The 27355-nt window shown below is 39.4% G+C and overlaps 1 protein-coding gene across 1 annotated transcript; it reads right to left on the reverse strand.

Annotated features, from left to right (window-relative positions):
• Positions 1–31: 31 nt before the first annotated feature.
• LOC117271418 (transferrin receptor protein 1) lies at positions 32–26801 on the reverse strand. Its single transcript, XM_033649556.2, has 18 exons — positions 26662–26801; positions 15037–15081; positions 11875–12112; positions 10737–10920; positions 10422–10647; positions 10214–10336; positions 8990–9085; positions 6558–6697; positions 6288–6439; positions 6071–6190; positions 5788–5873; positions 5622–5685; positions 5233–5300; positions 5071–5132; positions 4752–4845; positions 4044–4265; positions 2847–3005; positions 32–1642 (listed from the first exon to the last, which is right to left on the reverse strand). Exons 2-18 carry the CDS (start codon positions 15067–15069, stop codon positions 1400–1402), a joined length of 2310 nt encoding a protein of 769 aa, XP_033505447.1. The 5' UTR covers positions 15070–15081; positions 26662–26801; the 3' UTR covers positions 32–1399.
• Between the last annotated feature and the right edge of the window lie 554 nt (positions 26802–27355).

A 27355-nucleotide genomic window follows, 5' to 3' on the forward strand; every position in this document is an offset into this window, starting at 1 on the left:
CTGTGCTAGCTCGGACCTCCTGGTTCACTGCTAAATGCTTTGTGTTGAGGTGATATTTCAGACTTTAAGTGCTCGGGTGGTACGATATTCCTTACTCCAGAAACTGCAGAGAACAGTGCTCCTATCAACTGTTCCATTTGGGCATTTTTTTTTTTTTTTTTAATGTAAATGTTCCATTCATGGGTCCAAGCAGCATCGCCTCGTCTGCTTCTGTCATAGGAAAAAGCCACTGTGGCACACCAGGTCAAAGGGCACCATGGACCAGTATTTCGACAGCCTTAGTTTTAACAAAAGTGCATGTGTTTGGGAAGTACTGAGCATATGACTGGATTAATGAGACTTGGATTATACTACACGAGTTGTTTGTAAACAGATGTATTGATAAAATTTTGCTGTTGTTACACGCCACCCCTTTTAACTTTAATTCATGAAGAATATTCGCCTTTTTGGATTCTTTGTTCACTGTGGAGGCAATCAAGAAAATCAAAGTTTTCTTCGCGAACTCAAGGTGACATGGTGAGTAACTGATACACAAAAGCTCATTTTGAAGGTGAAGAACTCTTTTAAAAGATAAATGCAGCACAGGTGTAACGGTGCCAAGTAACATCAGCTGATTGTCCAAAATCTACTCCTAGTTGTGTTCTGTGAAAAACACTGCTGCTGTGTTATTGTTAATTAATCTGCGGTCCTTTTCAGCAACTTGTGAATCTCTGATGGTGAGTCAAGTAGTAGATTTCGGCACAGTATGAAATTAGAGCTACCAACAGAAACCAGCTCAGATGTGAACACAAGGATTAGGCAGCACCAGTGGGTTTAATACCAGCAGTTTAGATTTGTATTAATTATGGTAAACAGGTGGATGTTAGCTTATAATGTCTTATTGGCCTTTTGAATTTCATTCATCTCTGAGCTGGAGAATACAGCCTCTCCTGTATTAATGACCTGATACTGTGCTGAAAAAGCCTCAATGTCACTACATTCAACTCATTCGTTGGGTAACACCAATTCAAGAAGTGCTGCCACATGACGTGGTGATGTGAAGGTAGACGTTAGTAGCACCAAAGTATTCAGAATGCGGCAATTATTGAAGTATTTTTTTTTCTAAAGTGAAGAAAAGAAAAGAAAATGACCCACTAAACTTTTTTGTTAAGGCGTAAGGCTTAAGTACATCTTTATCATTAATGTTTGGCTTCATGGAAATAAAATGAGCTCATCACTCGAGCGTTGAAATTATGGAACAGAGGTGATTCTCATTTAGTAATGGCTCCACTTTGATCATTTCCTCATCTTAAATTTAAAAAGCTGTGCATCTGTGACTGTTAATGATCACAGCCGACTGTCAGTTGTAATAAGAGGGTCAAATTATTAACAGAGGAGACTGGGGGGAAACTACTTTTTCTTAGATTGCATTATCCATAGCCCAGATGTCCCCTGCCAGCGAGTTGGCACAGCCCTGAATGGTCCAGGTCGCCAGGGCAAACTGGTTACGGAACAGGTCGGCGTCTGCGTCAGGGTGGTCGGTCCTGAGAGCTTCAAGGTGGTTGGACAGGGCCTTGAGAGTGGGAGGTCCGGAGCCCAGCAGGATGTGGCGGAAAGGACTCTCTCTGGGAGACACGTAGGGGGACAGGAAGTTCCTTTCCACCTACAGAAACAAGAGCAGGAAAATGAGATGATGGACAGAAGGAAGACCACGATGGTTTCCAAAAGTCATTGATCATCATTAATTATATCTAGTCTAAAATAGAGTTATAGTTACTCAAGATAACACATAAATCCTATCACTTCCTGTGTCTGTCCTTTCAAATTAAATTCCCACATGGTCCAGTCATATAGTTTTTGATTTATTTTGACAAGGCGCAGCTCCTAATAGAGCTTTATGGGTTTTTTTAAAGTTTGTTTTTTTCGTGCACCTAAGTGACAGATGACATCTTGCCGACTAATGACCTTTCTGGACAACTAATGTCTGGTCAACTATTAGGGGACAGCCCTATTAGCTAGCTCAATGGTGCCAGGTGAGCTAGCACTAGATACATGCTTCCTTTTGCGTGGTGATACAGTTAGTGGGTGTAATTTAGTAGAAAGAAAATAGTTCCTATATATATATATTATATAAATATATATATATATATATATATATATATATATATATATATATATATATATATATATATATATATATATATATATTCAAGAGAAGGCAGACATCTCTGTGACTAATATCTCCGACACTTTGCAACTCACCCCAAAGCTAGACTGATAAATAGCACTACAGGTAAGAGGAAATATATGTATTTTTGGGTGAACTCTCCCTTTAAGAATTTCTCTGCACTATAAATATGGATGACTATAAAAGCGACAATCAACATTAAAGATCGTAAAAACAGCTTTTTAGTTAAACACTCTAAAACTGATGATGACGCTGATCTGCTTCATCGGGACTGTGTACATGACGTTCGATCAGGTTTGACTGACCTCTAGTGACCTGGCAAAATAAGCCACCAACTTTATTAACATAATCATATTTTCGGATTCTGGTTAAGTGTGAGGAAGTAGGTGACATCACTTTTTCTCAACTGCCCCATCAACTTCCATCCAGTGAAAACAAAACAACACAAAAACCCCAGAACCTCTGTTCCAACCTTGTCTTACTATGAGCAATGACTGTCCTACATGAACACACTACTTCCTGCCAGCAGCAAGAGTGCAGAACAGTAAAGTACATACAACTTGGATTATTTATATCTCATACCTCACACTTGAGGCACATTAAGGGTTGAACATGGGTGCATAACCACAGAATATACAGCAATAATTTTGTTATTGCACTTATCTAGTCTTGGTCTTACCGTCATTATGCGGTCATTGATGACACGGCACATCTCAATGTCCTCCAGGTCACTGTTCTGGATGTCTGACGCCAGCTGGCGAGAGGCACGGCTGTAGGAGCCGGAGGCCGACATCAACCACTGCATTGTCAGAGCCTTGGGCAGCAGCTGGGGCTGCATCTGGAAGCACATGGAGCATCCACAGGGGATATTTAGTGCTCTGAATAAACAAAACTAAATGGATGTGCGTCTGGGCACGTTGGGGTTACATAATCAAAGCAGCAATTAAAGGAGTACTTCACCCACCAAATGATGATTGGTATATCAATTATTGACCACGCGTTATGTTGATTTTCGAACAAAAAATGTTTTTCTCACATGCCTCCACAGTGAACGAAGGATCCAAAAACTGAAAATTCTTGATTAAATGGAACTAAAGAGGGGCTGCATTTCAGAACAGCAACACTATATAAAACAAATCAGCTTACAAACTCTCACAAAACTCGTGCCGTATAATTTCCTCTTCTCTCGCACTCCATGCAGAGTCGGTGTCGTCAAGTGATTTCTATTAATATTGTATACAGAATCTGAGTTACTGTTGTTGTTTACAAGCTAAAGAAATTAGATCATCTTTGTTTAGTTTTTACTGAATATTTGAAGCAAACTGTAAAACTATATCACTTATTTTGTTGAAATTCTTTTTTTTTTTTTTTTTACTAATTTGTCATATTGTTAAGAATATTGTTATCGCAAGAATACCCTGAAATATCGTGATATTATTTTAGGGCCATATTGCCCACCCTTAGTTTTGATATAGTTTTGCTGTTGTTAAACACGGTCTCCTTTTATTTAAAGTCATCAAAAATTTTCCCCATTTTTTTGGATTCTTTGCTCACTGTGGAGGCAAACAATGTTCTTTATGAATTCAACACAACAGACGGTGAGTAATTTATATACAAATCATATTCAGGGGGTGAAGTATTCCTTTAAGACAAAAAACAGCAACAAAATCAATTAAAATGCATCAAAACAGTTAAACTGTTTCCTTTACAAAGCCTGTATTTAAAATGGTGAGTTAAATATACCAAGTTTACTGTTTAACTATCTCTATGCAGACAGACACGGCATGCACATGCTGAGTCTTTGAGGTAACGACGATAACAATCAACTGTTGGGAAAATTTAATCCAAGTCAGCAAGAAAACAACGGGACACTCACCCTCTGAACAGCCTTGACCTTCCCGTTGATCTGAGCCACGTGAGTACGTATGATCTTGTCGTACTTCATCAGGTCCATCCGCAGCAGATGATCATGGACCAGCCTGAGCACCATGTGACCTGCGAACTGGGTCGATGTTTTAGCCAGCTGAGGAACCTGGTTGCCCGTAGCTATGTTCAGTCTGTCCCGGGTGTCCAGCTTTGTGCCAAAGAACTGGTAGTCCTGAGAGGGACAAGGAAGATGTGTTGAGAGTTATAGTGAGGAAAAATAAATTCCAAGATGAACCAAACGGCTCAGTGTTCAAGGATGTCCATGACTATGGGTATTGACTTAAAAGGATTTATTTTAAGAGTAATTTCAACATTTTCAACCTGGACTGTGTTTTCCCATGTTTTTGTGTCTAAGGCGATTTCATGGCTGTTTCTGGTTAAACAAAATGCATCTCAGTCTCTAACAAAAAAATCTATCTCTGTAGGGATCCTTTCCATAATGTTATCAGACACTTAGAATAACAATCTGAGCCCGTCAGTGGCATAAACAAACACTTTTTGCAGCCTGTTTTTGAAGCTCTTTCGCTCAGTACTGGACAAGTTTCAAAGAAACCTTGTCTTCGTTAGTCACTTAGACACAAAAACACAGGAAAAGGGTCCAAGTTGAAAAATACCAAAGTTATTTTTTAAATAATAGTAGTAAAAGAGGATGACTTACTGAGTTACCAGCGGTGAAACCAAAAGAGACTGAGGGAATGCCAGTAAAGGCAAGGAAAGGATAGGCAGCACTATCCAACTTCAGAGGCTCCAACCTGTAAAATAAAGGCATGCAAGATGAAGCTTTCGCTGCCCTTTCTCCCAGCATAGGTAAATATTTGGATTAAGAAGATTAGGTTGCGAACATTTGCCAAGCATGTGAATGACAGCTATTCTACACATTCCAGCTGTGGATGTAATACTAGTGCGAACAGCTTGGATGTCATGGTGATGTATAAACACTGTGGACGTGACTGGACCAACAGCCTGGTCAGACTTACACATTTGATTCCCAGTTTCCCCTTGCATATTGAGAAGAGAGAGTCCCTGTCTTGGTCTTCACCTAAGGAGAAGACAATTATATGTATTTAATATTCACAAATAAATTGATAATAGTGCTGGCTTGTATTAAATGTGCTTCATTAATACAGATGTGGCCTTACCTCAGTCAGAGTGCTCTCGATCAGGCTGTGCATCAAAGGACTGGCCGCCACTTTAAATCCTTTCTGACCTGGAAAGGAAGACTTATAATCAGTCTTTCTGAAAACCACACAAATACATACATACATACATACATACATACATACAGACATATTGAAGGAAGTGTAGTCGCTTTACTGGAATTTCTTACTTTGATACAGTGCCACTAACAGGATAAGCGATTACCGAAATATTACTCAATGAAAGATTGAATAATGTTCCGATAAATTCATATTTTTGATTTGACAAAATGTTGGTATAGTAGGCTGTTAAATATTTAAAAGCCTTAAGAATAAGAAGAAGAAGAAGAAGAAGAAGAAGAAGAAGAAGAAGAAAAAGAAGAAGAAAATACCTGTTACAACTCCATCCAGATCGATGTAGGCGAATGCTTTCATGCTCAGAGAGGAAAGATAGCCCTGGATATATAGAAAAAAATAAATAAATGCATTAACAGAATTAAGGAGGAGTACTAACACTTATCAGAACTATTATTGCAAAAAAAAGATGCTGATTCTCACCTCCAGCCACTCGGTGGCACCAACACTCCCATATTCTCCAGCACTCCAGCTCGCAAACACAATGCTTCTCCGCGGTTTGAATCCGTCTGAAAAGGAGATAAGATATGCACGTTAACAGAAGAGCAGAGCCCTCACTAAACAGGACATGCTCATTTTGATTAAATATTTCTTCAGTTGCTCAGTGACTCATGTTGATATGATCTCAAGTGATCCATCAGTAATATCTCAAAATCTAGCACTGTCTGACATTACACACTAAACACCAGCTGCCACTGAGACTCACCATTCTTCACCATATCTGAGATGGAACGTGCCAGTTCAACGAGGACGCTGGTGCCAACTGTCGATGTGGCAAAACCTGGACCCCATGCGTCCCTCTGGGCGCCAATAACAACATATCGATCTACAAAAACCAGACAGGGTACATTCATCATTCAAACTGTTTATTTAACAACCGAGAGAAAACGATCGGTAAACTGAAAATGAATAGCTCGTTGTACCTGCATCCACAAAGCCTTTGATGACCCCAAAGACGTTGTTTATCTTTTTCTCAGTGAGGACGTTCCTGACTTCCACGGTGATAACATCGCTCAAGTCTCCCAGTTTGTTGAGACCGCCCCACCCATCCGGCACATTCTGACCCCCCAGCTGCCTGGGGGATGCAGACAGTAAAAATGAATGCTATGTAAGATCCTGCAGTCAACTGTAGCAGATAATCAGAGTACATACATACATTGTTTTAAATGGTACACAGTGCATATGAATCATACCTCAGAATATTGGTGGCCATGCCTGCTGTGATGGTCTGGGCCAAGATTTTCGGAAGACCTGAAGACTGGACAGGTGGAAACTGGGTGTGGTTGAAGGAGGGGAAGCCTGGGGTGTAGGGATCACCTGAACCCATGTGGACCTGCGGGAAACAGAAAGAAGATAGTTATTTGAAAAACATAGAAGTTTTACCAAGTTTGCCAACAGCTATGATTTGACTGTGACATTTTTAATGCTTTCGTGCATACTTCTAAATTTAAAATTAGGAAAATTACATGAAAACTAGAATTACTGCCTCGCAGTTGTTTGCCTCCGCGAACCTGTTAAGTTGCAGTTACAGTTTGCATCTATGTCTGTGAATTGGATGGTTCACACACACATCTTCCCTCCCGACAGTACAGCAATCTATACTATCAGCTCAGTTTCAGAAATTTGACATAATTAGCCTGTGAATTATTGAGTTAGGGCCAAAAACATATTTTGTGAGGTCACAATGATCTTTGACCACCAAATTCTATTCACTTCATTGGAGTCCAAGTGGATGTTTGTGCCGAAATAGAAGTAATTCCCTCAAAGTGTTCTTGAGATATCACGTTCACTAGAATGAGAATGATGCAAGGTCACAGTGGCTTTGACATGTGACCATTGACTACCAAAATCTAATCAGATCATCCTAAACTCAAAGCAGACAAAAAGTTACCTTTGACCACCAAATTCTATTCACTTCATTCTTGAGTACAAGTGGAAGTTTGTGCCAAATTTGGAGAAACTCTTAAGGTGTTCTTGAGATAGTGTTCACAAGAATTAGAATGATGCAAGGCCACAGTAGCCTTGACATTGGACCTTTGACCACCAAACTCTAATCACATCATCCTTGACCAAAAGCGTACGTTTGTGCTAAATTTGATGGGCAGAGACGATGCGTTTATGAGAATGAAACACAGTGACCTTTGATCACCACAATCTGATCGGTTCATTGTTGAGCCCAAGTGGATCTTTGTGCCAAAGGTATTCTTGAGATATCGCGTTCATGAGAATGGAACACACAGACAGATAATCCCCCCGGGGATTAATAAAGTATTCTGTTCATTGACAAAAAACAAATTACTCCCATTAGAAATAATCCTGTTCAAGTACTAGTTTTAAGGCTTTGGCTCCCCCCATCTGGCTTATTATTAAGTGGCTGGCTTGTACTTGTGACAAATGTTTATTTTTAGAAAAGTACTGTGTCAAGTTTTCAGGTTAAAAAAAAAAAACAAAAAAAAAAAACTATTACCATGGCTCCAAAAACAGATTTAAAACTGATGGACTGATAAAACTGATGCATTTCACCTTCACCAGATTTTAAGTTGCTCCAAGGTAACCAAGATAACTTTTAACCAAATTTAAAACTGATTTTTAGACAAATCACTTTATTCCTATTAAAACACTGCAGGTAAGTATGAAAGTGAGTAGTATATGTGGTCCTGCGTAGAGGCAGGTTTTATGTAGGAATATGGTTATTAGAGTGAGTAAGGTTATGCCACATTTGACCAAAACGTTTGTACAAGTATTAAGTAATAAGACAGTATTAGGTTCAGTGATTTTGACAAAAAGTAATTAAAAGATGGATAAATTAAATTAGACAAAATGTTTATGGCAATTAAACTCAGAAATTCAATTAATTTACGAACATTTATTGACCTTTAAGGCCTAAAAACTGACATTCTGAGTTTTTAAGGACCTGCAGACACCCTCTTGATGTTTTAAGTGGAGCACTTTGCCTTGCTGCTGAAACGTGCTACATAAATAAACTGTCCTTGGCGTGCTGGAACCTGTTTTCTCTCATGGACAGTTTTGCTTACATTCAGTGGTCAGTGTATGAACTGTCCTTGAGTCCAAACAAGCATGTCAAATACATTTTCTTCCTCACAAAACATTGGCAAAGCTTATCTTTTTTAATACTTGCAAACCTACATTGTAAACTTCCATGTTTACAACGACAAGTCATCCCTTCTTCCCTGCTTTTTGCTCACTACAATTCTACGCAAATGACCACCACCACTAATGGACTAATGTGGAACCATTAGCAGTTTCATCCCGTGCTTGGTTTTGAATGGACTTCCTTTCAGTCAGAAGAAAAAGCCATCTCATATTACCACAGTACACGTTTCATAACCACTTAACCTTAGATATCCCGCATGTCCCAACTAATAAAGGCAGAACTGGTTCCAGGTGCTACACGCCTTTACCTTTCTTTACCTGGAATGAACTGCCCTCAAACTTGAGTCTCATGTTCCACTAGGTGATTTTAAAGTTTAAGTCTCCAATGTTGATTTTTATTTGTAGTACTGAAACTGTTATTGTAGCTGTGTTGTTTCTGTTTTGCTGATTATGTTCTTAAGTTGTTTTTTTGTTCTGAGGTCTTAACCTCAATGTGACTGCCCACACTCACATGTCCAAAAAGCGGAGTGTTGTCTCCGATAGGGTAATCCTCGGGGTCTGGGTAGATCAAAACAGCAGAGGCACCCATTTTGGCAGCATTGGCCACCTGAAAATAGAAAGAAAAACAGGTCATGGAAATTACTATTATCAATGACAGCAAAAGAATTTGGACAAAAATCACACACTGATGAAGGGAAAAAGAAGTAGTTTACAGTGATATTAAAAGGTCATACTACACGCGATCACATCACTCCAGTTTTAGCCTCTTAAAGCGGAATTTATACTTTTGTGACAGACCCTACACTGTAGCCTATGGCATCACCTTCTCTGTTGTGAGCATTTATACTTGTGTGGTGGTGTGTCTGTGTCACTCTGCAGTTACACCATCAAAACACTAGTCGGCAGTAGGCTTTCTATGAAGTGCTGTTAAGTTCACAAATCAGCTTCACTATAACTCACAGCATTCACAGACAAAGCATTTGTCTTTTGTTGGACACATTTTCCCCACAAACACAACATGCTAATGTTATTAGCACAAGCCTATCGCATTTTACATTGTATAAATTAGCCTAGCAGCTAGCGGAGATTTCCCCTACTCATATGAGCTTCATTTCCATGGAGGGAAACGGTTTTAGCTAGCTTTTAAGAGGAGGTCTGCGACGCTGCAACGTGTAGTTACATTCTGGAGAGGTGCATGTCAGGCTATGGCATAGGCTCTACATCGATGCAGAGCCTATGCCATAGCTACGGCATCGATTCAACACATAAGTATAAATTCCAACTTACACTGGCACCCAGTATGTTTCAGAATAGATTTTACTGATTACTTTTAAGACTCTTCATGGTCTCTCTCAGTTATATCTCTGACCTCTTACTGTGTGCCGTACACACTAGGACATACTTTGAGGTCCTGCGGCAGCTGTCTTTTGTCTGTTCCAGAGGCCCAGCTGAAAACTAAAGGGGATAGAGCGTTTGCCGTCACGGCCCCGAGGCTCTGAAGCAGTCTGCCTGAGGAAATCAGGTCGGTCGAGTCAGCGATCTCTTTTAAGTCCCTTCTAAAAACACACTTTATTGGAGATTTTACCTTTTTCAAGGTTTTCAAGTTCATTTAAACTGTCTTTTATTTTCACAGTTTTTATACACTAAAGTGTTTTTATCAGTTCTTTTAAAAGTGCTTGATAAAGAAAGATTATTAGAATTATTACTATATATTATTTTTACCAAAACCACTCACCTTCTCGGCAAAGCTGATCCGACCAGCTCTGACCAGCAGCACCCTGCCAGTCAGGTTAATGCTCTTGTCCCGCAGCAACTTCAAGTCATTTTCCTGCCCGTAAAATCCATACAAGACAGCACCCTGGAGCAAATACAAATACATTTACTGCCTTTTTCTCCGCTTAATTTTCAAAAACCTTCTCTACTTCATTCAGCTCATAGATTACCGTTACTACTCCGTTGGCACTGTAGGACAGGAATCCCTCTGGGCGCTCATCGCTCCCATTCTTGAAACTAAATCTGTTGGAGCCAGTAGCTGGGGGGTCCTGAACCTTAACAAAGTGCTCATCGGTCCAGGTCATCATGCCGTACTCTTTAAACTTCTTGACCACCTTGTTCGCCAGAAACTCGTCACCCGAAGAACCAGCCCGGTGTTCGTTAAGGGACAACTCACTAGGATTGGTAGAAACAAGAGCTCACGTTTAAAATTGTAAGACAAGTAAAGACATTTTGCCTCAATGCAGCGTGGGATTCATATTTACTTGAAGACAGATTCAAATTTGTCTGCAGAGACTTTCTGAGCGAGGAGGTTTTTGACATCGTCCCAGTCCATCAGGGCGGCAGCACCTGTCTCATGGGGAATGGGCCCCTTGACACGGACCATGGAGGCTGAGCAGATAGGAGCTGCATCCTTCTTCCGATGAACCAGGTAGCCAATCAAGTACCCTGTAAGTGGCATAGGTTTTAAATGAGGAACCAGGGAACGAGAGAGCACACAGACAGAAAGGACAGTACACATCCAAGGGCAGACTAAAGGCATCAAGTTACAAGTCTAAAGGGCACAGTCAGCATTTTGAAATGCTATACCACCAGCTGACTACAACAGCACTGTACAATATGTACAACTGAAACCGCCCAAGAACGTTCCTACATACACACCCAGTAAATTACATTTCATTGAATCAACTGCTCAGTATAAAAGCTTACCTCAGTCTCTCTGTGTTGCTCAGAGAGACATGGTCACACTTACACTACAGATTTTAGATAAGGAGCAGACACTCTTTCTGAGACTTAGAACATTAACTAATTACGTTTTTTCCTGGTTTCAGTGTAAAAAGAGTTATATCTAAAATATAGTTTAAAGCGCAAAGCTGTGTGTCATCAATAAGGGCGAAGGCATCCGGCGTTTCCTGGTGACACCATCAATATATATTGAAAGTAGTGGCCCTAAGATTGATCCTTGAGGAACACCAAGTCATTTTAGAGTGATGCAAACTTAATGACAGTGACAGTCTCTCCCATGTTATGGCTTGTCTCAATGAGTCCAAATCTGAGGTCCTTGTTTTTGGACCACCAACCCGACCTAACCAAGGTTGTGCAATCATGCTGTCATCAAATTAGAAACACTGCAAAAGTAAAACTTTTTTTTTTAATCTCAAGCAGACCTTGACCTTGTTTCTATCCTTCTTTTATTAATTTTATTATTAATATATTTTTATTACACACTCTGATTTATCTAGTCTTAGCCTATGTTCAATGTTTTTATTGCTGTTTTTATCTTAATGGTGTACACTGTTTTATTTGTCTCATAAAGCACTTTGTAACTGTGTTCTGAAAAGTATTATTATAATTATTAATAATACCATAAATGCAGCATCTTCATTAATGACCCCCTCTTACCGATGATAAAGATGAGGAGGATGGCTGCTGCCATGAAGCAGAGGTTCTTCGGTGTGCGTCCAAGCTTTTGAGCCACGTAAGGTTTGCGGGTGGAGTTGTGATTGAGGTGCTCTCCCACGCCATTTCCTCCAACCTCTTCGTCCACGTCGGACGCCAGCTTCATCTCCACCTGGCTGTTATCGCCTTCCATGTTCTGGGTCAGGTTGAAACGGGTGTAGGAGTGGGGCTCCCCGTTAAACTGTAATGACAGACCGATGCAGGTATGAGGAGAAAATAAAGTTTATAATTTAGCTAAGAACGTATATTTTTTGAAGATGGAACCTTTGATTGCAAGATATTCAGCTGGAATCTCTGACCATTAGGAATTTGCATAAAGTGTTTTTGTAAAGTTATGACTCGATTGATGTATAATGAATGAATGAATGAATGAATGTATAAAGGATCATCCTTGTATGTTCCAACATCAGCACTCAAGTCTTTAGTACCACTTTCTGATGAACCCTTCTTTAAATAAATGGGTATAAAAGCTTGTAGCTAATGACTTAAAGCTGCAGTAGGCAGATTTCCAGAAAAGGCAAAAACAAAAACCACTAAAATTTGAGGATAGACCCCCAGAGCTGGGGTTTACGATGGCTGAATTTAGGTTGCTGTGGCCGCTAACTAGGCATCTGTCTCTAGAGCTGCTGCCTGTTGTCCTACCGGCGACATAGTCTGTAGCAGCAGAGAATTAGGTGGAGGACACACTACTTTGGTCAGTGATGAAGACCAATTTTTGGGCTACCAGGTCACAGCAACTAGAGTTAATTGTTATTTATAAAGTAAAAAACAGTAAAATACTAAAACAAAAAGAACCAAAAGAGCTCAGTTTCTGTTTTGACTCACTTTTGTGATCACCCACTCTTTCTAGCTGTTTTTTATTCTCTGTCTTTTCACAAAGTATGGTAATTAACTAATCCCTCAGTGGCGTTCACTATTTTGATCACTGTTTCACTATTTTGATCAGAATGTCTTGCACTCGAACAGGCTACGGTTTCTGACAAACCACAGAAAGGCTTTTGGGCCTAAGAACATGGCAGATAATCCTCAAAGCACAACTTCATCACGTGCCAATAATCAAAAACAGAGATATAGAATGTCAAACAAATGGATAACAAAATTAACTTACATCAGTTGCTTTCTGAGGGCTCTTAAAGAAGGATGGTAGATGACTAAGTATGAGCACCACGTAGCAGACCTTCTACCTTGATCCGTCAAAGGGGAAATGGGAACTACACTCTGTTTTTGTTATAGTCTCCGTGTCTACTTCTTATTTCAATGTATATGTAATTTCAAAAATATTGTAACAAACCAACACAAACAGCTTGTGCTGGGTAAATGCAAATGTAAAAGTAAATAAATAAAAATATACATTTAAATGGTGAATAATGTTTATTTTGCCATTTGTCTGACAGGAAGTAGTTCACCACTGACAGGAAGTAGTTCACCATTGGTCAAACCAGGACTACGTGATGTTCATTTTCAGTCTCCTTACTTTCTGTGACAGTTGTCAAAATCTCAGGGATTATTTATTTTATTTATATTATAGAATTTTTTTTGCTGTATTTATTTTTGTTGTTATTTTGTTGTTGTTGTTGTTGTTGTAGTAATGTATTCACCATTTTGTGCCAGGGAAATAAAGATATCTTCTTCTTCAAAAAGCTTCAAATGTGCATAAATTTAATTATACAAATTTATGAAACATTTGAAATAACCTTCAGGCTTTAAAAGCCTTTACTACATTTAATGTATCATATCCCCTCTCTAAAGTTTGATATTGCTGTGAAAACAAATTTCTCCTTCAAACAACTATTTATTCAAGGTTTTGGCCAAAAAACAAAATTTACAAGATTACATTTGAACACATTATGTTATAATTTACCTTTGCTTAATATTTTTTATTGAATAGAGCTTAAAGCATCAATCCAGTGCAACCTCAGTTTGCAGCTCGCATTAACTAGCTCTCCCGCCAATTTCAACAAGGATTTGTTGTTCCCTTTTTAGCATTATCAGGGAAACAAAAGGGCACATCATCTGACATGTCCATAGTGAGTTCACAGCGTTCTTTCGTCCTGAAGACGTCCCCCGGAAGATCTGTCGCCCCAACGCGTTTTCTATGGTCCCTGGGGAGACGGGATGCTGTTAAACTCAAGCCCTGCTTTTGAGCCTGAGCAAAACTGATTTGACACAACAGAAAAACATCGGCCACTGCCATCGGTGAAGATCATTTTAACTGCCAACAGGCCGATGGTAGCCAACAAGGCAAATACAAGCCAATGGGACAATCATGAAATGGTTCTATTCTGCTTTTACTGAGTCAGTTCGTTCTTTTAACATCGTCTGTTGGTTTGGTCATCTGAGCCTTGAAACAAGAACAAGTTGGAAAAAGTGATCAAGTTGTTCTGTAAGATCACCGGTGTTGCTTTGAATAACCTACAGCGTCTGTATGAAGAGAGGGTCACCTCTAAAGCTCGGTCTCTTGCCTCAGACTCTCAACAACCCCTCCATGTTGAGTTTCAGATCTATCCATCAGGGCGGAGGGTTTGCCTCCCTAAATGCAGCACTAAGCGTTACAGATCGTCCTTTGTCCCGTCTGCTATCGCTCATCTTAACCAACAGTGACACTAATTGTCCATGATTTACCCCTGACATTTAAGTTTTACCTTACCTTACCTTAATGCAGATGTTCGGCTGATAACTCAGTGCATCTCTATTTAATGATGCATGATACTTAACTATTGCAGATTTTTTTTTAGTTCATATTGGCACATGGTTGTTTTTCAAGAGCAAAAAAAAAGAAACAAAAACATTTTATAAAATACAACTCATTTAAAAGTGGTATTTTATGACCCTTGTAGTGATTAGAAAAATACTCTCATCACTAACTCAACAGGAATTTACAGCACTTAATATGCAACTTAACTGCAGTAAAAAAAATTTCAAGTCACTTTGCCTAATAATCATTCAGCATGCTGTTGATAAGTCATAATTATTTGTTCACAAGATGGAAAAAATATTCAATAATGCAACACGGGCAGTTACAATAATACTAATTTCATTAGTGGTGGTAAGGAGAATTCTTTGGAGCAAAGCTTGTTATTTTCGGATTTAGGATGTTATACTCACAATTTTGGATATCGTTGACCTTGCCTGGTCCATTGCTGCTTCAATCTAAAAAGGGAAACAAACAGGAGAAGTCTGTTAATAAATCATCTCACCTAGAGACAGAATGATTGTCGTCGTCTTTTTAAAAATGTCACTCCACCTTGAGTATTAAACACTCATCCCCTGCAGACTTGATGGCTATAAATAAAATGTCTCCTTTCCACAGCCCTTTTTCCGATGAGTGTTTCAGCCTCACATGGCAGATTTTAGGTGGAATTTTGTGGAGTGTGGTCTTATTTCAGTACAGTGTGTTACTGTCTCACTTCTAGGAATAATGGGGTGTCCACAGAACACGTCCCACCTCTTGTCCAAACATCCATGGGGTTTCCTCTGCTGCTAACTTGAAAGGCAGCACTCTTCCTGGGCACAAAAGACCAGTGTCCAGCACAGGTCAACACAGACTCGGTGCCTCCGTGTGAACTCTTTTGCCAGAAGAGTACAATAACAGAATAACTAGCTTCCCACTAGCTTCGATTCGAAAGAGGAGCCAAACAAAGCAGGGTTTCAAATTAACAGGGGAACAAGACCCGAAATACAAGTCTTTTGTATATATATTTTTTTTTAAGTATTTTCATATACTATCAGTGGAATAAGAGCTATGTATGTGATCGCCCTCAGAAGAGATGCCCGTTATGTAAGGTGCTTCAGCTATGGATGGTCAGATAGGTCAAATCCTGCATCTCTTAACACAGAGTTTCTCAAACTTTAGTGTATGATAAGGGTGGGAATCACCAGAGGCCACACAATAAGATATTATCACAATACTCAACTCATGATACAACATTATTGCGATTTTAAACATGTTGAGATGCTGATTAGTGCGATAAAATATATTGCAATTTATTACCTTTTTTCAACTGCAGATTATGTCCCCAAAGGAAAACTTTGTCAACGTCTGTTTTAGCCAATAAGATAGTTTTCAGGCTGTCCGTGTCACTTGAGTCATTTTTATCACAGCAAACTGAATCTAGTGGACTGAAAAAGCAGCAGCAAATCAAAAGTGTAATTTGTATTTCTAATATTCATAATTTATACAATCATTTAAAAAAAAACTGCACTGCCATCGGCCACCTTCAGCGATGAGGGTGTTGGAAAAACACTTAAAAAAAAAAAAAAAAAATGACATGAAACTGCTTTATTCAGCAGTCTTACTGGTTTAAATCACCTGGGTTCTCATTATAAAACAATGCGCAGGATCCTTACTAAATATGTGCGCATGGACAAAACCTTAAAATGGCGTGCACCAAAAAATATTCAATTTCTTCAGTCATGTTTCCACCTCACCATCTGTGTCGCCAATTTCCTGTCTCCATAATGTTTGGAAAAGTTGTGATCTATAAAAACAGACTGATGGGAGAAACATTGACCCATGCTTAGACAGGAAATGGCGTACGCCTCTCTCAGGCCTCGTTTTGTGCGTACGCAAAGAAAGATGGTAAATGGGCCTGCCTTTCTAGTCATCCGACCACTCAAAGCACATTTTACAGTACGAGTCATATTCACCCGTTCACACACATTCATACTACCACACAAGGTGCCACCTGCTACTCAGTTTTTGGCATACTTTCTTTTATAGATGGAACAGCCATCAGGAGCAATTTGGGCTTCAGTATTGCTCAAGGATACTTCGGCATGCCTGGAGGTGCCGGGGATTGAACCACTGATGTTCCAAATTGTGGACAACCCCTTCTACCTCTGAGCTACAGCCGCCTCCAAAGACTGCACTGGATAATGCAGCTCCCGGTAAAAATCTCCTTAACAATAAACACTGAAGGAATCCTAACTAGGAGAAGTTTCAGCTGGTTACAATCTGCACATGACACTGCATTTACTACAAAACAAGTGTTTGACAATGTCTAATCATAAACCAAATTTGCTTTCATACCTCATTCTTCTCTGCACATTTCTTCAGATTACACCCGTATCAGAAGAATCATCATTTCTGTTACAAATGCAGATTAAGGAGCGAGACAAATGATGCTACAGTATACAATTTCTGACCACTCAGTGAGATTTCTATTGATTCACTGATATCTGACACTGCACAGTCACTTCATGCCCTTCTGTAGCTGTGGTCCTTTTGAGTCACAATAGTAACCATCCAACTGACAACACGACCTGAGCCACAATATAAGCAAATACCTACAGTAACCAAATAAAAAGTCATTATTATTATTATTATTATTATTATTATTATTATTAGTATAACTTCAAAAAGGTGACACAGGTCAGTAACGTCAGTGAGATACACAGAATTTAGCTGTGGCTTGGTAGAAGACACTGTATGCAACTACAGTAGTCAACAAGTCTAAACAAGGCTCATCACACCCATAAACATCCCTTGTGATAAGGTTCACAGGATAACAGCACATGTAGCAACACATGCACTGAGATAATTAAATTGATTTCATAATAACAGTCAAAGGTGTGAGAAAAGGAAGAGTAAACATGTTCAGGCTTGGCATACTAAAGAAGCTTCACTGGAAACATACTTGTTGAGTGACAGGTCTGAGGTCTTTGTGCCCTTTTGGGTACTTACCCAACGAACAACACAAACGCTGCACAACAATCACAGTGGCATCACTTCCTCGTTCACCATAAAAACACAAAGTTGGGGTTTTATAACGTGGCCCATACAACAAGGGATGCAGACAATAGAAGCAGGGCAAAGTTACACCATGTTTCTATGACAATACACACGGACAACAATGCAGATGTTGAAAACACACATGGGGTTAGAGGAAGGCCGTCTGATAGTTAACACGGAAACATTACAGACAACAAAAGGCCACGTAACCAGGTTAGAAAACCGTGACCTTTTGTTTCCATCTCTCTGGCTACACAGGGCTCTTTTTAAAACTCCTTTAAAAAAGTATTTTTAAATACACATTGGAGAGAGGAAACCAGTGTCAACTGCACAACAACTTTATTTTCTAGGTCCAGGGATCCTTTTCACCAGAACAAGACCTCCACGTTCAATACATATGCAAGATACCTCAGTAGGTGACATGTCCAGGGTTCCCACAACAAGATTTCAAAACTGTTCCATGACTTTTAATAAAGCTAGATTTAAAATTCTGTTGGAGCAGCACATTTGATGAAGACTTAGATTATCCATAAAACAGACAAAAGCATAGCTGTCAAAGCATAATCAATTGATAAAGGTAAGTGACTGTGTCATGTGTCTCAGGATGTGATGGGTCTGTCTTTGTTTGTAGTGCAGGGACATTTAGCTAGTGATGGTTTCTGTCAGTATGCTAATCTAATTTTCATGTATTACATACGAGACTACAAGAAAAGCTGACCTATATAATATGATTCGTACACTGTAATGAACTTCATGCATGGTAAAAATTGTTTTTCCTGGGAACTATTTATTTTAATGCAAACATAATGTGTGTCTTATTTAATTACTTGGTCTAATATTACAATAATGGAGCATCATCATGTAATCAGAGCAAAATTTAGCCCCAAATTGATGGTTATTGTCCAAATGAAATCATGAAAAAGTAAGTGTTATATGGGAGTTGTTTTGTGTACTGTCACACATGTAAAGCTGTTGTGGACTGCTGGAAGAAAAGCTGCTGCAACGCAGTGCCAAATGGGGATCCCAAAAAAGTTACCTTTCAAGGACCCATAACAATTTTATTTCCTCTTGTCCCACTTGCCCACCGCTTTTCAAACATAGATTGAAACTATTCAAACATTATTTCAACTGTCTGGAAAACATGAAGGGAGAGAAGGAGCGCAGGGATAAAATGAAGCAACTTTCGTGATGTTAAACAAAACTTTGTCACACAGACGCATATTAGAGCTACTTTACGTCGACAGCTACAGAAAATACATTTGCCGTTATGTTACATTATGTGGAAGGTTATCCATGCAAGATTACTGTAACAATTTCATTACACACAACAAAATTCAATGACTTTACCAAAGCATTCAAGGATTTTTATTAATTCTATGACATTTCTGGGCCTAGAAAATGTGACTGAAATCTCATGACTATTTCAGTCTTTCCATGACCTTGGAAAACCTGCATATAAGGGTCCTGACACACCAATCCGGTCGGCCGTTGATCAATGTCAGGTCGCCGCCGAGTGTCTGTCACCATAGTTTTTGCGATGTGTCTGTTGGCACTAGCCGGTCCTTGTCAGCTGTTTTTCAGCCAATTCAGTGTGTTGGAATTAGCATCGGACACGACAGAGCCTGTCAGTGAATGAAATCACTCTAATCGACAGTTCATCTTAGTACACGAGACGGAAAACGAAAGTGATGAAAGCAAACAAACTTCATCCTTTGCTCTTTTAACATCAGGTTGTGTTGTTAATGTGCTAACTGGCTAACTAGCATCTTGAATCCGTCCTATCAGTCGTCTGGTTTCCCCTTTTTGAATGGCGAATACACACTACCACCACCCGCTGGTATGGTATCTCCTCTTGCAGGCGCAGAATGTACTATGAGTACAGTTGGTTGTAGTCTTTGCGATGTGTAAGATGATGAGACACATGCAATTTGAGATGACACAACAGTCGGCCTTTGTCACCACGAGTTCTTTGATGTCGCTTTGGTGTGTCTGGGCCTCTGGGCCTCCTTTTTAACAAAAGGCGTTTCCATGAAAAGGTAGCAGTATTTCACACATCTCCACCTTAAACCATCCAGCTAACTTCTTCAGACACAAGCAAGGCATGATGTGACTGAGAGCGCTGTCTGACCTTAAAAGAAGAACATAACAGACCAAAACTTGTCAAACAACCCCGGTCTTATCAAGCTCTGTAGGTTTATCAGCAGCTTTTCACAGTTCACTTATATGTAAGAATTATATGGACGCAGGGGTTAAACCTTTACCACACTTGCCGAACTTTGGACTGAATTAAACACTGCTTTGTTGACAGTGGGCTCATGCACAAACCACATACCCCAAGCATAGTGAAATTTGGCTCACAACTTTATTTGTGCACCCTCTGTTCAGTGTATTCTGTGATGAAACAGAAGTAAAGCTAAAACTAAAACTGAAAACATGGAGCTCGTCCGCACTGATTATGATTTGTGCTGTGCCATCACACAGCAGAGAAGGAAACTCTTAATGATCCCTTCGGGCCAACTCACAAGCTCCACTGGAAGGAGATCCTAAACTAGGGTTTGCGTGAGGAGAGCCTGTGTGGGCCAATGCCAAGGGGACACAAACGATCAAGCAGGCCTGCACTAATCTGCAGAACCAAAGCATGGTCCTTGGTCCTCTCTGACAGCATGCTCCCATGCCAGCACAGATAAAACGCCCAACACGTACTCTCAAGTGTGTATCAATCAAGCAAATGAGGACACAGTCATGTTGGAACCCAGCCATATAATAACTTAGCTTGGAAAACACTTTGGCTATGACAGGCATTATGAAGCACAGCTAACTTTAGAACCTGGCCTCATTTAACCCCAGGACTTCCTCGAGCTTGACAACCTTGAGGGTTGGTAGAACCAAGTGCATTAGACTTAAAGGTCACAAACTAAAAGGAATGAGCACCCTGCTTTGCAACACAACTTAAAGACACTTGGGTAATATGGACTTGTAAAAGGTATCAGACCAGGCTTAGCTGTTTTGTAAAGCTAATAGCTCTCTAAGGTGGGCAGAGCTATGTCTATAATCTTACATACCAAACATACCGGGCCTTAATACTTTAATCTGATTAGCTACTCTTTCAGTTGAGAGACCTATGGATATGAGCAACATAAAACAGAACACAAATCAAGAATAAATAGCTGCGCACACAGCATATGAACAACTTTTAACACCGCACTGACAACTCCACTAGAAGGTGATAGAGTGTGCTTCATGTCCTTGACGGGGTCAACGAGTGAGAGGCTCGACTTGTATCTCCATTGAATAATTTTTAGCCAAGTGTGTGCAGGAGAGAGATAGTAAGAGTAAACTTGAGTCACGCCCTTCTCACACTCGCACCCTTAAACCTGTTAGGCAGTTGAACTGAATGACAGCAGGACCACACAGTTCCCTGAACCTTAGCCAAAGTAATTGGACAGAGTTGATCTGCACTCATTCGAACATTCATAGTCAAGGCCAAAACAATGAGACGTGGAGCAGCCTGCCATTCTGTTATCAGGACTTGTTTTCCTCAACATAATGCAAACTGAATGGGAAAGAAACTAAACTTAAAAAAACATGTGAGACACTGGAAAAAGTGTCCAAGTAAGAAGTCAAACTTGTCTTAATTTTTGTCTAAAAATGTATGAAACTTTACAATACATATCTTTAAAGCCATTTTCTCCAAATTTGTTTTTTCTCATATTCTGAGCCAAGAATCTTAACTTCAGTAGCACTAACATACACCAAACTTTACAGTTTTATTTCCATTTATGTTCTGAAGGTTTTCACTGCCGGTTTATTCATATATTATTCATAGCCTGGTTTATGTAACTTTTGTTCCTAAAAACACAGTGAAGATTGATATTTTTTTTTAAACAGTAGTAGACATTATTTTCTAATTTATGTGCTGATAAGAGATATCCAAAATTCCTTCTGTAAAAACCTTTGACTCCAATATGTCAACAAAATGAAATTTCTGCTCTGGAAATTAATGCAAACTATGCATTTAATTAAATAATGTATCCTTTGCCAAGTTATACATACAACTTAAGAACAACTGGGGAAGTTTCAAGGTGATATCTATTAGTTAAAATTTTACCTTATTCACCTGAGGTGTCTCCCCTTAAGAAAAAGTTAAAATTCTCTGATTCCCGCTTCTTGAATGTGACTATTTTCTGGTTCCTTTACTCCTTGGTGACAGGAAACTGAATGTCTTTGGGTTGTGGATCAAGCGAGAAATTTGAGGACGTCAACTTTTGCTTTGGAAAACACTGATCAATATTTTTCACCATTTTCTGACATTTTACAGACCAAACAACTAATCGAAAAATAATTGACAATAAAAATAATCATTAGTTGAAGCCCTACTGTCAGTGTTTGACAGGTGAATTCGTCTCTGGTTTCCAGGGTCAAACATGTTGCAAAAGTAGCTTCCTCATAGCGTTCTTAGTAACTTAACAAATCCCCTTGAAAAAAAAAAAAAAACACGTAGTCATTGCTTCATAAATAGGTTACTGAAGCTGTAGCAAGAAGACCATTGTTCAAACATTACAACAGAACTATTGTGAAGTCAGTGAAGGGTCACTGAGGGGGGGCGAAGAAGTCAGAGGTGAACACGCCCTCCCTACAATAACTGAGTGAATCACACTCATTCACTAATTAACTTAACTGAACATGCACGCGAGTCCACTGTTAGTGGACAGCCCAGTGTAGATGTTTTATAATGCTGACGTGATCACTACACTCAAACAACAAGCGAAGTCATACCTTACACTGCATAATTATTATTGCTCATCAGTGCAAACATACATTTGCCACAACGATGAAAACATATCATTATATGTTAAAGACTGAACCTATTTGTTTACAGGGCTCTGCCTTTAGCAAATGATCAGGTTCCTAATGCACCGTCTTTATGTGGAAAGTCAGGACCTGGTGCAGAAGGCAAACTGCATCCTAACCCTGCATGGTGGGAGCAGTTCAACTCATCCAAGAATAATCTGTTATCAGATTTCATTAAATGGTACGACGGCATTTTATCAGATGTTCTCAACCAAAAGGAAAAGCCATATCGACTTCTTCCTGTTAGAGTAAAAGTCTTGAGGGATTCCTGGAGCCATGCAATTAAGTGAAAACCCTGTCTAACTAGTGGTTGAGCTTTAACTGGAAACATGCACAAAGCATCAGGAAATAGCAGCGTTGCTGTGGAGAAGCACTGGACTTGACTTAATTGTTTTAAATCAATGGTATTTTGAGCATTGTACGTGCCTGTGTGTAGCTTGAGATCTATTCAAATTATTTGAGAAATCGTACGTGCAACAGGAGAGCAATCCCAACTACACGGCATTGTATATATCTGTATAGGGTGGAGCAGGAATAATTCCTAATCCAGGAAATGAGTTGCATTTTTGCACTCTCAGTTTCCTTGTCTCGAAGTCAGAGGAATTTTTGAGTAGTTTTCCGTTAGACGCCTTAAATAAGGTCTGTGGTTAACAAAGGTTCAGCGACTTTCACGTATTGTTCTACGACAAATGTACGACATTTTGAAGCCTTTACATGTCTTTAAAAAGACGGTTGCTAACAAGTGGCTAATGAGACTACAGAGGGTCATCCTGCTAAACACAGCGTTACAGCCTCTTTGCGGTGACAACGTTGAAGCCATGCCACAGTAGTGTAGTTCATTTATAGCATAACATTAGTTTTCTACTTCAGGTGATTGGACATACGCTTCAAAAAAAAAAAAAAAAAAAAAAAATCACATAAGCGATGTTCATTTGTGGAGATTATCTTGCTAAAGAAAACATTTAGGCATCAAACACACAGAGCTTATTTTCTGCAATAATCCAAATCCGATGGAAGAATACTTTTGGCATTTTGACGAGGCCACCAAGGTAAAACTAACTTTGGTGTCGCCCTAGAAAAATGTGTCAGCACTCTATATGTAGATACAAATCATTACTTCAATTAAATTATTATCACATAGTGTACCCTTTCATCATAGTCAGAGACAACAGAACAACCTGCAGCTCACTGGTGTCAATTGTATCACCAATAAGCTGGTTTACTTTGTAAATAAACACTTGGAAAACTGACAATTATACGGTTTAACAAAAGGTTATTATAGACATGTACAAAGCAGCATAAGATATTTTCTAAGACTCGATTGATTAGATAATTCCTCAAATTAAGAAATTTAATGTCAAATGTTTCTCTCTGATTAAAATCCTCTTGAACATTATCACTTTTAAAAAGTGATAATGGTGGCAAAAACTTTTTTAACATTCAGGGCTTAACGAGAGAGATCATCCGATTGCCTGGAGGAGGAACAAAACCTCGCTGGACTAGTAATTCCAACACCTCACTTGCCTGTGGTAAAACAGAATTTAACAGCTTTTGTTTTGTAGTGCTGATGATGAAAGTAGACAAAGACTGAGTCATCTTGCTTTCTTCTCATTTCAGTTGGAAGCTGCACATGTATAGTACTGATCGGGTACTTCCTAGAAAATAGCAGCCAGTAATGAAAATTTCGAAACTGAGGTGTCCTGGAAACAGGAGTTTGGTTGGGTGATGTTAGAGGATGTGGGTGAAGCTACATGTTGCGCAATGTGTTGTAAGTTTGAGAGCAAGAAGGATGAAACGGTTGTTTTAAAGGCACATCAAGATGAGGATTAAACATGACAATTAACTAGTTTTGTTGTTTTTTGAGAACTGCTAATAAGTAAAACAATTTGGGCACATAAAAGTTGACTTTGGGACTGATGTTGACACTGACACTAAATCACACATTGGTCTAATCCTGCTGGCATCTTGCAACATAGCCAAACTATTTCCACCCCATTTTGTCCAGTTTTGCAGAGTGAACTCAGGCACAGACAGACAGACAGACAGACAGACAGACAGACAGACAGACAGACAGACGGATAGACGGACGTAGGAAACTCTGTCGAGGGGGGAAAAACTTAGGTGTGGTGGACAAATACCAGCGGTGAGAAAAGGGAACAAAGATAGGGGTAGCACGAGAGGAGAAGGGGAGAGGGGTCAGGGGTGCGGAGGAGTCATTGTGCCGTGGGGGAATCATGTGAGAGTCACATTGGGGAAAAGCTCCAAGTAGCTCATGGGAAAAAAAGACCAAGAAGTAGAACAGTGTGGCAGACAAATCCCATTTATTAGGGCCTGCACAAGTATTTCTATTACAGCAGGACATTCTGAATTACAGACCTGAGCTGCAACACAGAGGAGACAATGAAAACTTGTCAGCTTTAGGTAGATTTTTTTCTGTAGTGCATGTTCTGGTGGTCACTTTAGTGGGTCCTACCTTTATATGCAGGGGATCCACCGAGCAGCACCACATTGTGTGCATGTCACACAGCCTTTGTGGCAGTATGGAGATAGATTTGTCTCAGCGTTTTTATGTGAACGCATCAACAGTCTGTGTGTTAATGTGTTATCTGTAAATATAAAACAAATTCTACAAATACAAAGATTTGTAAACTTAAAAAAAATATTTTGCAAATATGAAACGACTCTGCAAATACCCAAATTCCAAAACTAAAAAAATAAAAAGACTCGGTGTGCATGAAATAAAAAGCTGCAGGCACAGAATTGAGATTCACAAATAAAAACTGGATTCACAAATATCTGTTCGCTAGCTGAAAATGCTAGAAAGATACTCAAATACTTTTCATGTATTTGTAAATTAACTGAATGTATTCACAGATATTTTCATTTATTTCTGGAATTTGTGTATTTGCAGCTGTGTTTTTGTACTTTTGTTTTATATTTACAGATCACAGACTGTTGGTCTGTTCTCACAAATAATATTAAGACAAATCTATCTCTAGTCAAGTTAAGGCGGTAAAAGATACTTTCAGATGACTAACACCACTGCAGATGCGATTACAATTGCAAGCAGGTCTTTCTTTATTACTGCTGTAATAAAAAACAAGTCATACCTCATTTACTGTGTATGTGACCTTACATGCAACAGTAATTTATTGCACTTTTCAAGACAATGAAAGGCAACAGCTTGTCGAGTTCACCTGCTACTAGTCTGAACAGCATGTTGAATGTTTCAGTAATGACTAATAGCACACTATTCCCCTTAGGGACAGCTCATCCATAAACAAATATAGCTCCGCTTCTACCACATATTCACATAACGTCTAAGAGAGACATTTTCAGCATCAAATCAAAACCGTTTTGTCCACCTGCCATTGTGCCAGATGGATTGTGAGCTTGTGAGTGAAGTAAATCAAGCAGTCACTTTCATATTTCACCAGCATTTGCCTGGTGCTTATTTCCAATCTCTTTTTAGCTGCCTCTAAATGAGCACAAGCAGGTTGGTTTATTTAAAAAGCAGTCTAGACTGAAGGATCCAGCTATGAATATTGTGGTAAAGATAGCTTATCTGTGCAGCAGTCCTATTGCTGCCTGTCAAGGTCAGTAAACAGGGCCAGTGTCATGTCTACCCACTGACACGGTTACCTCTGAGCAGGAAGGGTCACTCAGGGGAGGCTAGCTGTGTTTAACACACCGCACAGTGCGGATCACTCAGCAGATCTGCAGGACCTGCTAACGTGACTACTGGCTACCCTCATTATGGCGCCGTTGTTGCATTGGCAACGTGACAGCGATGTGGATACAGATTCATATCGACAGTACGATGAAGAGGAAACGTGTCCTAACACATGTGACAGGTGGTGTGACTGCCTCCGCAACATGCCAGGACGCGCCAACGTTAGTATTACATTCACGAGGGTAGCAAACTTACAGCTACTTAAAGGAGTTAACAAGATATATAATATGTTTGGCATTAGTTAACATGTTCTCCAAAGACAAACGAGGGTTTTCTGTCTTTCAGCAGAGCAGTCTTAGCACAGTAGTTGAAGATAAATCTGTACAATAAGAATTAACACCCCTCAGTTTGAAACCTCTGTAACTAAGTAACCGTTAGCTTCGTTAGCTCCGTTAGTCGCGGATAAATGTCTCACCTTCTCTTCACCACAGCTTCTCTGTCAGCCTTTGACACGAGGTTCCTCTGCTTGCTGCTTCCACGATATGTGCTCTGGTTCAGCCGGTGTCCTTGACCACGCTGCTTCCAGTTATACCTATCAGATTGGACCAACCAGCGTACTACTTTAACGTCACTTCCTTGTAGCGTGCGCCAAATTACACACAGAACTATCGCGAGATCTCAGTGGGGGCTCCACGTGCTGTTTGACATTGGTGTGTCAGAGAAGTGGCTGTGGATGTGTATAACATGGAGCAAGTGGTTTTTCTTGCCTCAAATGTTTGCACTCATATTATAGATGAAAAACAAGATCCTGTGAGTTATTATAGTGACAAACTTTATCACAATAATGACTTAGTGTCTTAAAATGATGAGTTAGTAACTCAAAGTAATAAGAAACTTTGTCAAAATAATGAGTTATAGCTCAAATTAATGACTTACTCATCTCAACATACTGACTTGTTATCTCAGAATAATAAGAAGCTTTATGAAAATAATGACTTAGTACCTAAAAAACATTAAAACTGTCACAAAAATTTGACTTGCTATCTCAATATACGGAGTTGGTATCTTAAAATTATGACTTGGTATACCAAAATAATAAGAAACTCTCTCAGACTAATAACTTAGTATTTCAGAGTAATGAATTCGTAACTCAAAATAATGAGACTTTA

The sequence above is a fragment of the Epinephelus lanceolatus genome, chromosome 12 (genome assembly GCF_041903045.1).
Source record: "Epinephelus lanceolatus isolate andai-2023 chromosome 12, ASM4190304v1, whole genome shotgun sequence".
Lineage (NCBI taxonomy): Eukaryota > Metazoa > Chordata > Actinopteri > Perciformes > Serranidae > Epinephelus > Epinephelus lanceolatus.

What these genes read in the sequence shown, in the direction of transcription:
- LOC117271418 (XM_033649556.2), bottom strand. Translation starts at nt 15,069, where the DNA reads ATGGACCAGGCAAGGTCAACGATATCCAAAATT. An exon ending in ACACTCCGCTTTTTGGACAT is followed by an intron (nt 6,698 to 8,989) that starts GTGAGTGTGGGC and finishes TGTTTCCCGCAG; the next exon opens with GTCCACATGGGTTCAGGTGA. An exon ending in AGGTCAAGGCTGTTCAGAGG is followed by an intron (nt 3,006 to 4,043) that starts GTGAGTGTCCCG and finishes ATGTGCTTCCAG; the next exon opens with ATGCAGCCCCAGCTGCTGCC.